Genomic DNA, 12,969 nt, shown 5'->3' with positions numbered 1-12,969 from the left:
ATCATCTTAAAAGCAGCTTTGCCCAACAACGCCAGGTTGGCTAAAGACAAAGTTGCACAATATGGAGATCAGACTCGACAAAATTGAGTGTTTCACTGGTACTCGACAAAGACTCAAGTTTCGCTGGCTCACAGGTTGAGAAAGACTACTTTCTCTTGGAGATAAAGTATCTATATCTAGCAAGCTAGTTTCACTGAGTCACGGGTGCTTGACAAAGACTCCAGTTTCACTGACTCAAGGGTTGACGAAGCCTTAGTTTTTTTACTGACTCACAGGTGCTCGACAAACACTTGAGTTTCACTGACTTACAAGTGCTTGACGAATACTTGTAGTTTCACTGATTCACGGGTGCTCTACACAGACTCGAGTTTCACTGATTCATATGTGCTCGACAAAGATTCGATTTTAACTGACTCGTGTTTCACAGACTCGGGTGCTTTACGAAGACTCGAGTTTCAGGGTTTCACTGACTCACGGGTTGAGGAAGACTCAGGTTTCAGTGACTCACAAGTGCTTGACGAAGACTCAAGTTTCACTGATTAATTGGTGCTTGACACAGACTCAGGTTTCAATGACTTGCAGGTTGAGGAAGCCTCAATTTTCATGGACTTACAGGTGCTCGATGAACACTCTTGTTTTGCTGACTCACAAGTGCTTCATGAAGACTTGAGTTTCACTGACTCATGGGTGCTAAACAAGTCTAGTTTCACTGAATCCCGGGTTGAGGAACCCTCAATTTTCACTGACTCACAGGTGCTCGATGAAGGCTCAAGTTTTGCCGATTCACAGGTGCTTGACAAAGACTCAAGTTTCCCAGACTCACGGGTTGAGAAAGCCTCGGTTTTCACTGACTCAGCTTGGGGAAGACCCGATTCTCACTGCCTCGCACGTGCTCGAAGACAACTCAAGTCTTCACGTGAGTGCTCAACAAAAACTTGAGTTCCACTGACTCACGGGTTGAAGAAGCCTCATTTTTCACTGACTCATAGCTGCTTAACCAAGACCTTTGTTTCACTGACTCACCGGTGCTTGACAAAGACTCGCTTGACAAAGTGCTCGACGAATACTTGAGTTGCACTGATTCACGGCTACTCGCCAAAGACACGAGTTTCACTGACTCATGAGTGCTCAACAAAAACTAGATTTTTACTGACTCAGTTGCTCGACAAAGACTCTCGTTTCACTGACTGAACAGTTGAGTTTCACCGCTGCAACCTGCTGAGTTTCTGCGCATGCTCTTTTTGGCGAGTAACTCAAATGCATCCATTACACGATTTTCTTCAGTGAGCGAATCAAGTCAGTAAAAGGAGTCGAGTTTCCCATCACTAGTACCCTTATCCTGATACCAAACCCAGACTTGTACATCAATTTGCCAGAGGGAGACGCATGATTGGTCACCACAGACGGCGTGTCTCCACTGCTCAAACTAGCCGTTTCTTCTTCAACAAATGTTCTTCAAACATGTTATTCGTGGAATAGACACGCTCGTATTTTACAGATCAGACATTACTGCTGACACGGTGAAGAAATATACAGCATTTTCAGCAAGTGCAACGTCTTGCACAAGGACACTTCGATATGGTCACAGGAGGACGGGGGATCGAACCAGCAAGTTTGGGACGACCACTCTACCACCTGAGCCGTGCCACCCCCGTAAGCATGATTCTGCGAGAGGTGAGGGACCACCCAGAATTAGGTATGTATCGTTGACGAGGACTTCCCGCGCGTACGCCGCTCTCCTACTTTGCTACGAGTTCTTTCTTGACTTCAGTAGTGTTTCTCACCTTCTGTATGAAATTGCTTTATTTGGCCCCACGGTGGGTTATTTAGCAGTCACGCTGGAACGATGGGATAAAAGAGACGGTTCTTTTTGCTCGGTTTCCTAAAAAGACCAAATGGCTTCTCTGATTTTTTTCAGAATATGTGTAAAATACATTTCTAATGTCAAAATATAATTAGATTAAATGTTTATTATTTATTATAATATGCTCAACATAGACCACAAAAACAAATGATGAAATACAAAAACAATTTGACAAAAAGGTCCAATCAGCCTGTATTATTTGTAAAGTTCCAACCATGAAACAATGAACAATGAAACCAGAAAAACATTACACAACCAAACATACAGTATCTAAGCTAACAGTCTTTGCAAGTCTTTAGTGAAGATTGGCATTCAGAAACAAACTGCATCAGCTTCTATTGTTTCCTGCTGCTCTTGAAACGGCGCCACATATTTGGACCAATCACGTGCGTCTTCACGGAAAAAAAGGATGAGAAAATACGGCGACTACCGTCGTTCGCTTGAAAGAGCCGGACCGAAGAGCCGTTTCGTTCGCGACCGACACATCCCCGATCGCACTCAATACAAAAGTACAGGTAAAGCACGACGCTTTGCAGGGGAGCTCGATTCCGCGGAATGATACAGTAGAGGGCGAAGGAAAGGGACTAGCTTGTTCCGCGGAAGGTTTGGCCCTACGAAAACTGGGACGACATTTCGGCACAGAAGTTCGACGAAAACCGACGTTTGACCCTATTCATCATGGCAAGATGATTACTCTGTATTTTTAAATTATGAAGTGCTCGTCCTACTTTGTATTTAATGCATATTTATGTTAAATTTAGTCCTGCTTAAGATACGGAATGTCATTCCAGGACACTCGTTTCCATCGTCAGTGCTTGCTAGCTGCCAGATAATGAATTCAAATTGGGGGTTAATAATAATAACTATAATAAAGAATGTTCCCTTAAAATGAGTGTAATCAGGATGGAAAGAGGAATTAGAAAAAAAGACTTAATCCCAAATGGTGTTTTTTCCCCCTCAGTGCAGGAGCTAAGAACAGCAGATAAGCAGATTTGATGAAATCTGGTTGTTGTTGCAGTTGTTGTTGTTGCTGTTGTGCAAAATCCAGAAAAAAGATAATACAAATAAAATAATGAGCACGAGAGGGGGCGTACTCATGGGGATTGTACTTTGAGGCTGAAAGAGGTCTTGTCTTTTTGGTGTTTATTTGCAGGGATAAATGAGCTCAGCTAAAATGGTCGCCGTTGACTTTGATCAACACCAGCAAATTCATCACGGTGGTGATGGATGGACCAGAGTGATTCTGGATTAAATGAAGGTGGGCATTTAAAAAAAATGTCTTTCTTTTGTGTTCCCACACACGCACACACACAAACACACACAGGCTTTTGTAGCGCACCCCCAGTGCGTAAATAGCGGAGACAAATGGACAAAAACTGCGACTGATTGTTGTCAGGTAAGACAGAAGAGGCTTGGGTTGTGTGTCAGTGGGCCATCTGGGAACAAAGTGTGTGTGTGTTTGGTCTTCAGAAATGGAGATCAATTTCCACATGGCTTTTAACGGCTCTGGCAGGAGAATAACATGGAAGTGTGCGTATATGTTCATTCATTGATGTTTTTATCGTGTGTGTGTATGAGTCTGGACTTTGATGTGCATGTTGCGTGTGGGTTTGTGGGTTTGAGGGTGGTCCAGACTCCCATCTCTCAGCAAATCAGCAGGCCTGAAAATCCAATCTGCCTGGAGAGACAGCAGGCTGTACATCATCTGCCAGGGATGGACACTATCGGTTCTTCATCAGTTACCACCCCCAACACACACACACACACACACACACACACACACACACACCGTAGAGAACTGCACAATGACCATGTCACTACTGTTGGCTGGTTATCGTTTAGATATCGTATGATACGATACCGGTGCCAAATCGGTGTTTATTAAAAAATTATGGTGCGTACAAAAAAGAAAACAGCCAAATTATTTCAGTATTATTCGTATTATCATTTAATTTATTTATCATTTAAATTAAAATGTTTTTTCATCAAGAAGGTGAAATTCCACACTTTGTTTGGCGGGCCTTGAACGCACCATAGTTGTGCGCCGTGACACTTATTTCATCTGTTCATGCATCATCTTACGTGTGCCACTGTTAGAAAGGCCGCCATGTTTTACGTTCATGTCTTTATGCTTCACTGCTAATGTTTTTTCATCAAGAGGTGATTTTTGTTCAGCCGTCCTTGAATGCACCATTGTTCTCTGACTCCGACTTCATTTTATGTGTACCAGTTAGAAAACCCACATTTTTTACACCCTGATGCCTTTATGCTTCACTGATAATGTTTTTTCATCCAGCGTTGAGATTTCGTACTTTGTTCAGCGGTTTCAAACGCACCCTGGTGGTGTGCCGAGACTCAGATTTCATCTGTTCATGTATAATCTTACATGCACCACTGTTAGAAATACTATCGTTTTTACGTTTATCTTTATGCTTCACTGATAATGTTTTTTGTCCCCAAGCGGTGAGATTTCATGCTTTGTTCGGCGGTCATTGAATGCACCATCGTGGTGTGCCGTGACTCAGATTCCATCTGTTCATGCATCATCCTACGTGTACCACTGTTAGAAAGCTCACACTTTGTTTTTATGCGTCACTTATGTTTTTTCGTCAAGCGGCGAGATTTCGTACTTTGTTCAGCGGTTTCAAACGCACCATCATGGTGTGCTGTGACTCCAATTTCATCTGTTCATGCATCATCGTACAGGTACTGCTGTTAGAAAGCCCACAATATTTATGTTAATGTCCTTATGCTTCACTGATGATGTTTTTTTCGTCAAGCGGTGATTTTCCGCACTTTGTTCGGCGGCCCTTGAATGCGCCATAGTCACGTGCCGTGACCCTGACTCCACCTTCTGTGCACCACTGTTAGAAAGCCAACATTTTTACATGTTTTTTTTTATTAATTTAGAAGCTTTTTTTGTCAAACATGTCGATTTCGCACTTTGTTTTAGCGGTCTTTGAGCACACCGTAGTTGTGTGCCGTGGCTCTGATTCCACATGTTCATGGACCATTCTAATTCAATAGTAGCTAGCAGCGATATGCATTTTATACTATGAATGCGTTTAATAAGTGTGTGAGGCGAAAATGGATGGTCGAAATGGAGGAAAGAGGCCAACGCCAAGCGATCAGGGTGTTTTTTTTCGGGGCAGGAGCGAGCCGTGTGTCAAAAATGGACATTTTTACAGGCGTATCAATTACTGCACAACTTTGTTCGGTATGTCAACTGTTAGCATAGTTTCACACATGCACAGTGTGATGAATGTACCCCGTGCACTCACACTTGGCACATCCCCATTCATTACAACGTGTAATGAATGGGGGAGGGGGGTGGGCGTTGAAGGAGGTATAGAAGGAAAAATGATTCTGATTAGACGGCGATGAGTGAGAGATGGATGGGAGCGCACCGTCGTCCGTGTGCTTCATTTAACTCTAATCTGCCTGCTCGGACGCGTGAAAAATGTGGGATTCATGAGTGCAGCTGCTGGCTGGAAGTGAAAGGAGAACGTCACACCACCTCTGAGATTTATCACCTTGGGAATGTCCTCACGCCGGAACACTGTGGACAGTTACCAGGCGTAAGGCAGGGAGTGTTTCGGGGTGAGTGGTTGCCTTCAGTGTTGAATGCTTAGTCTGTAAAACCCTGTTAGGTTGCGTTCAGCTGTCGAGGTCGTAGTGCAGCGGCGTCGATAAACGTCTTCCAGCGAGGGCCACTTGGATATTTTGCAAAGATATGCTAAGAAGTTAGATGCGTTTCAAGAAAGAACTGCATCTCAGCTTCGTCCAAAACATGAAAAAGCCTGTTCTTAATATCAACTTTGCTTTTTGAGGATATTTTTTCCCTTTAAAAAAAAAAAAAAAGAAGAAAATCTATATAATTATCTAATAATAATATTATAATAATTTTAATATTTAATTTAATATAATATTATTATAATAATAATAATCTATAAAAACCTGTCCTCCCAAATAATCTTTGTAACTTTTCTTTTTGGAATATTATGATGTTATTCCCACAGTATAACTTTTTTTTTCCTCAACCTCATTTTCCAAAAATGTTTTGTTTCTCGTATTATCACTTTTAAAAAATGTCTTTTTTCTTGAATATTTCAACTCTATGCTGCTATAACGACAGTGAAAAGACCAGTTTATTCTCATACCTCGTTAGAATAAAACATTTGACTTTATTCTTTTAAAATTACAGCATTAAAAAAATTGAACTATTTCAACTTTTGTCATTTTATTTTTCCCCAGCCATCATTTTCCAAGAAATGTTTTTCTCATATTAGAACTTAAAAAAATAATTATTTTGTTTGTTTTATTTGATATTTCAACTCTATGCTGCTAAAATGACAAATTAAATTACAAAGTTTCTTGTGATATTTTGACTTTATTCTTTTTTTTTCTATTTCTTCTCTTTTTTGTACTTTTTTCTGGGATTTATGACTTTATTCCCATAATATTGACTTCTTGTAACATAACTTTTCCCAGTTTTCCAAAAACACTTTGTTTCTCATAATATTATGATTTTTAAAACATAAGGTTTTTTCTTTAGCATTTCAACTTTATGCTGCTAAAATACTAAAATGCTTTTTTCCTCATAATATGGCATTATTTTTTGAAAAAAATAGGACTTTTTCTCATTAGATTCCAACATTTTTCTCTTAATATTTTGCCTTAGTTCTTGTAAAATTCCTGCTGATTTATCCATTTTTTAATGTGTCCTATTCGGCTATGAAAAGATGACACATACAGTTCACGTGTTTCACACTTTATTCATAGAAAAGCACTGAGTTTCCAACACAAATCAATATAAAATGGTAGTAGCGTTACATAAATAGTCATAAATTCTCGCTTTATAGACAGTAGCTCAAGAATTTGCACAAAAAATGACAAATAAAAAATAAAAAAAAGCGTGGATGTTAAGCTATGATACTTCTGTGGCAACAAATACTGGAAATACCTTTTTAAAAAATAAAATAATAATCAGTAGCACAAAGAGGCAACCAATACTTTCAAAATTCCCTCAAGTTGGAAAGAAAAGGTGGAAAACGGCGGGTGAACTAGTGAACGATCGCTACGGGCAAACACTCCTACCAAAGAAACGACAAAAGAACGCGGTGAGGAAGATGAAAACGATGAGGGGGGTCTTCACGGACGTTTAGGGAATCTCAGTCATGTCGAGAAAACATTTCCTTTTGAAGCACGTTTTCCTCGTCATACAGATGCTTTAAAAAAAAAGAAAAAGTACACTTCCGCCTTATAAACGATGCAGCATGGTCTCAAACCGAGCGAAAAACGCGGATTAAAAAAAAAAAAAAAAAGGTGGAGGCCCAACGCTTGGTCACGTGAAACCGAACGCAAGGTTAAAAATGCGAGGGCATCCCGAAAGGTCCTCGTATTTGTCCGTCTGTTGTTCCGTGTCTTGCGACGCCTTGAAAGACACAAAAGGCTTTTGAGTCCTGACTGGATCAAACCGACAAAGCGAAAATAAACTTTGTACATTGACAGGTCAAGAAAGGCATTGTTTCTCTCTCTCCCTCCCTCCTCTAAATGCTGCAGCAAGCCAGCTATTTGTGCATCGTTCACCCGCAAAGCATGCTGGACTTGGCTTGGCTTGCCTCCCCCCCTCCTGTTAATAGTGGTTCAGTCCACTTTGCTCTTTTAAAAAGCCCACCCAAGTGGTTCTGCATAGTCTGGTTTAATTAAGTATCTGCCCCCATATTACACAATTACAGTAAAACGCTTCTTTTTGGACTTTTTTTTTCTTTGCAAATCTTAAAAAATAAAACATAGAAATCATAATAGTAATAGTAAATATACCAAAACGGACAAAAAGAAATGTACACAGGAGCACCTGAGAAATGCCTTGAAGTCTTTTGCTCTTACAAAACAAATATCCCCCACACATCCAAAACAGTTCAAGTACACCCCCACCACAGACCAAAACACAACATACTTATCATAAATAATTATAATTTTACAATTTTCTGAATTGACACTTTCATATTTACAATATTTTAAATGCTACTCCTTTTTTTTTTCCTTTTGTTTAGTTTCTTTTAAGTGATGTCCCTGAGAACTAAGGTTAGCCTCTTGTTTTCTTTTTTCATTCTTCGGTGTTTCTTCAATAGATATAAAAAAACAAAAACATACATGGAAAACAAGCAACAGTAACGACAACAAAAACAGCAGCGGGAGAAGTGCACCTCTCGCGTGCTGTTACGGAAAAGAAAATGTCCCTTTTTTTTAACCCTTCAGCCGATCATCCTCCTTTCTTTATGCGACTGCCGTTCTTCCCCAGCAAGCTGGCAAACATCAGTAAATGAAGGAAAAGCGGAAAGCGGGCAGGAACGTACTGAAGAGGTATTTGAGTCAAGTGCTGAACTGCAGGACGAGCGTACCACCTCACCTCATTCTGTCTTATTTGAGTCGTCTAGTCAATCAAATCAAGCACGTTTTTTGTATTTCTCATGCATTTTTGACGCAAATGAACACTTTGGGTCAGTTTAACCTGTATGATCCCCGATAAGTAGCCATGCCCGGGCTGACATTGGCATAAAAATGAGCGGTAAGGTCATATCGGTATTGGGGGGTTTTTTGGTGCGAGAGTGATGACGTGCTCCAGAGAGCAATGGATGGGTGGCACTGCAATGCTGCCTCCGTCCACCAGAGGGAGGCTGACGTCATCGCAGCGCCCCAATGAATGCGTTGCTCAGACGCAATGCATTATGGTAAAACTTAGTTCCCTTAGCTCCCTCACTTAGCTCGTCGTGAGTCCACTGATAGCTCGTGATTGGCTCCTGCCAAAGAAACAGCTACCGTTTCCTCACTGGCTCACGAGCGGCACAGTATTTAAACAATTAGTAGCCGTTCCGAAGTAAAGGAGACGCCAGGAGATTAGAATTTATCACCGATGTATAAACCACAGGGTTCAAAGTTCAAGAAAAAAGTAGCGGCTTATAACACTGGACTTTACGTGATTTCTTTTGACTATTTTTGTTGGGACAAAATGTTTCAAATAAATTGGTCACTTTTGCTATACAGTAATTCCTCGTTCATGGCGGTTAATTGGTTCCAAACCCGACTGTGATAAGTGAATTTTTTGCCAAGTAGGATTCCTTATTAATTAATGGAATATTTTCAAATTTGGAGCATAGATACCTGTTTGCTTTTAAACATTATTACAGCCCCCGAGACATGAAATAGCACCCCTATAGTCACCTTAACACTTTAATTACAAAATATTGCAGACATAATAAGAGAAAAGAAGACATAAATGAAGTCTTGTTTGTGTGCGTTGCTGTAAATGTCTTCGCTATCGCTTATTGGTAGAATCTTGAAGTAGCATGTGGTAAAAATCTGTCACACTGCCCAACCCGCTTAGAATGTACCGGTGACGTGCGGGCAGGGGAGGCAGGGGAGGCAGGTGAGACGCTGTCATCATGAAAAACAAAAAAAACTCATACAGTGGAGCCCGTGAGTGGCTCGACATGGACGGTAGTGGTGTGCGAGAATCACAGACCTGCATTTACAACTTCAGTTCTAGCATTTGTTCCATGAAATTGTATTCTTTCGTTCCCAAAAGTCTGTCATCTTGACATGTATTTTACATTTAGTTTTTCAGCTTCTGTCTTGCAGGGCCTTCAGAATCAGGAGTGCTGGCCCACGTCACATACTCACTATCAGTAATGCGGCTCTTTCTTTAACTAGTCGGTTCGCCTCAAACCTGGCCCACAATAACGTCCTCTGATTGGTTGATCAGAGCAAAACTGTTTGACAAGCCAAGTTACTCCCACTGTTGACATCTGTTGTATGATGCATGCTATGAAAAGCTTTACGTTTTTGTCATGTTTTTAGATAAACATCAACTCGGAAGCACTCCAGATGATGTAGTAGTGTGGAGATTCGGACTTGTCTGGAACACTTTGTCACCGAGTCATTACTTTCAACGGCTCAAGTTACGATCAGAAATGTAAGTCAGGTCTATCGGTGACGACGTATTGGAAGCTGAAGGGTTAAGCGGGTGTCTGACGCTCGCAATAACGGTATTGTAGCGACCTGGCAGTTAAGTTCATAACGTTACGAGACCAGCTGGGTTTTGCTCATGTCATTTTGGCGCGGTTGCGGCCGACGGTAACCACACGAGATTGCCCATCGGCCGCCTCCCCGTCATCCCCATACTGCACACGCATGTGCGGATCGTAACGGACCGGAAGAGCAGAACCTCGGTCCCACGTGTAGTGAATGCATGTGGTCTGCATGGTTCTGATCACGTCTTTGGGCCTTCACTCCTCTCAGAGGCAACGTCTAAAGCTGAGGAACAACACAGTGGAGGTATGACAGTAACGCTCTCAGTGGGCTCCGTTCTTCCACTTGTAAAACACAAACGGTTTGGTTGGTTTTGTACGGTGGTGTGCCACATAACAAAAGCTGGTCTTCACAATCTTCTGACATTTTAACAAGTGATTTAACATTCGTTTAGGGGTGGGGAGGCCTGTGTTCTGTTGTATCTTGTAGCAACCCCCCCCCCCCCCCAAGTCTTCATACCCCTTTTCCACTGTGGCTGCTTCAGAGCTGGTTCACAGTAGGTTTTCAGAGCTGGTGCCCTAGTTTTTGGTTCAACTCCAAAAGCTTGCTGGGCTGAGTGCCGAACCGTTTGCATGATGACGTGGGGGGAGGGGGAGGAGTTACCTCAAGTAAGTACTCGCCTGTTACCTCCGATTTTTTTTAAATATGAGAGCCCGAGCAGACCTGAACTCATTCAATACCAACGATGTATTTCTACATTTTTATAATCCCGTATTTATACGTCTTTTAAGTTTTTCTGCGCGAGAGGCAAAAAGAGGTGACGCAATTCTCCACTAATGGATTTCACTTCAGAGCAATTTTAAGCCATAAAAACGGCCACAAGGTGGCAGAAGTTCATTTGATAGCTCAGCAGGGATCATGTGAACGGAAAAAAATCAGACATGGCAGGAAGGAGGAAGTGAGAGAGCGTGCAGAAGGTTACGCATTGTAGGGACATTTTAACGCATGCACACGCATAGTTCAGTTCCAAATGTGAAAATTGTAAATACATGGAGGTAAAACAACCCTTTTTTGTGTTATGCTGTGGTAGAGTTTAGACATTTTAGTTGTCACAAAAGCAAAACATATTTGTGTCAAAGTGAAAGTTATGCTTGAAATCTTTTCACTAAAAGCACGTTTTCTCCCTTTTGTAGTTGGGAACTGATATTTTCCTGAAACTTACCTTATGTTCTACTGCTGATTACTAAAGAACACAAAAAGCTAGAAACAAACCTTTTTCTTTCTGGTGAAAGACGGGAGTGTAATGTTTGTTGTGGTAGGTTCCATGTTTATAAAAGCATACAACACAATGATCTGTGTGCCTTGAAAGATCAGTCCAAATGGTCTAAAATGCTGCTGAAGGGGTTGTCTTTGGAAAATGGCTGGGATTGAATGAGTTCATCTACTCGGCAAACGCCGGAACACAAACGTCTGAAAATATTTTGTACGACTGTTATGAAGGAGTGTGTTTGCACCGCATACAAACTATAAGTATCAACATGTACGCCACCATCTAGGTTATAAAGTACAGATCATGTCTTTATGGCACTTCTAGCATACGAGCGAATATTGGATTTTATTTTGGAGAACAGCAAGTGGTTAATCTCAGAGCTGTGTTTGGTAATGTTCAAGAGCAAAATACTGTAATCTTAACTAAGTTATTCTTTACTTGAATATTACTTCAAATAAGAGCTGCAAATATTGTTTTAATTATTGACTGCCTGGTTTGTCAGAAGATGAGTAATCGTCAAAACAAGAGCTCCAGGCACGTCATTGCTTTTCATCTGGACTTTTTGACAAAATAAACATTTAAATGTCCCTTTTGTTATTTCCTGATCGGAGGCATAACTCTTGTGACGTAAAGACACGCCCCCCCGGGACAATGGAAAATAAAAATGAATGTGTTGTAGAGCCTGATGACGGCCAACAATGCTTCACCGCCAGCTCTGAAGTCTGCAGCAGCAGTGGGAAAGGGGTGTGGGTGAAGTCGAGGCAACACTTCCTGGTTCACATTCGAGAAACAAAACCACCACACTGAACAAAAAACAAAAACGTTCAACAAATGGCTCAACTTAAGAAGTGGGGGAAAAAAAATCTTAAATAGAAACAGAAAATGTTTGGCAGGGGTCAACCGAAGCGCTCCCTGACCAGCATCATGAGTTTCTTCTTGCCCTTGTAAATCTGTTTGAGGTTGTCTATGAACTGGGCAAACTGGATGTGGCCGTCCTGCGCCAGCAGGAAAGTCTCCCGCGCTTTGCTCAGGAACTCGATAAACTCCCCGTAGTGGCGCGGGCTGATGTGCGTCAGCCGAGAGTGCGTGGTGTTGATGTACGCCGAGATGGTGGCGTCCAGGAGCTGCCGCAGAGGCGCCTTGTCCGTCGACATCAGCTTCCCAGAGTTCCTCCTCCCGGGGATGCCGGCCAGGCCCGGCGCCGTCATGGTGCAGCGCCGCAGGATGTCCGACAGCACCGTGGCGCAGTGCACGCTTTTCACCACCAGGGGGATAATAGCGGCGAGCTCGTTCTTGCCCAGGGAGTGGCTCAGCGCGCAGGCCCACAGAACGTCATTAATGGCCGGGTGCGTGTCCTGGTTGTACGCCAGGTTCAGGTGGGTCATGGCGAGGGAGGCCAGCTTGAACGAGCGCAGAGGGTACCCTCGGTGTTCCATGTACCTGGCAATGGTGAAGAGCTGCGAGTACGTCATCCCCGTGGACGCGGCGTCGATCACAATCTGGTAGGCCGTCTCAAAGGCAATGTGGTCCTTCTCGCAGAGCGTCAGAGCCGACAGGGCGCAGTTCTGGGGGTCCTTCATGGCGCACTGCAGTGCCAGCGTCCGCGCGCAGCTGGCCAGCTCCTCTCGCTGGGGGTAGTCCAAGCTGAGGCGCAGGATGGTGTTGTGCGACATGACGGTGGCTGCCACGATGCTGGTGGCCTCGGTGGGTGTGAAGAGCGTGTACCAGCCCTGGAGGATGCTCACCAGAGCACGGAGACCTGAGGGTGACACAGACACATGATAAAAGGCTTTGGCGGTCACTC

At 42.7% G+C, this 12,969-nt stretch overlaps 1 protein-coding gene across 1 annotated transcript in view; it reads right to left on the bottom strand.

Annotated features, from left to right (window-relative positions):
• Positions 1-6,619: 6,619 nt before the first annotated feature.
• zswim5 (zinc finger, SWIM-type containing 5) overlaps positions 6,620-12,969 on the bottom strand; it is a 55,649-nt gene continuing 49,299 nt past the window's right edge. The window contains exon 16 of the mRNA XM_054759364.1: positions 6,620-12,924. Coding sequence (XP_054615339.1) covers positions 12,062-12,924 — 863 coding nt within the window. The 3' untranslated portion in view covers positions 6,620-12,061. The remainder of the gene's footprint in view (positions 12,925-12,969) is intronic.

The sequence above is a fragment of the Dunckerocampus dactyliophorus genome, chromosome 2 (assembly GCF_027744805.1).
Source record: "Dunckerocampus dactyliophorus isolate RoL2022-P2 chromosome 2, RoL_Ddac_1.1, whole genome shotgun sequence".
NCBI lineage: Eukaryota > Metazoa > Chordata > Actinopteri > Syngnathiformes > Syngnathidae > Dunckerocampus > Dunckerocampus dactyliophorus.
Note: the sequence above shows the minus strand (reverse complement) of the source record. Positions and strands in the feature narration are given on the sequence as shown.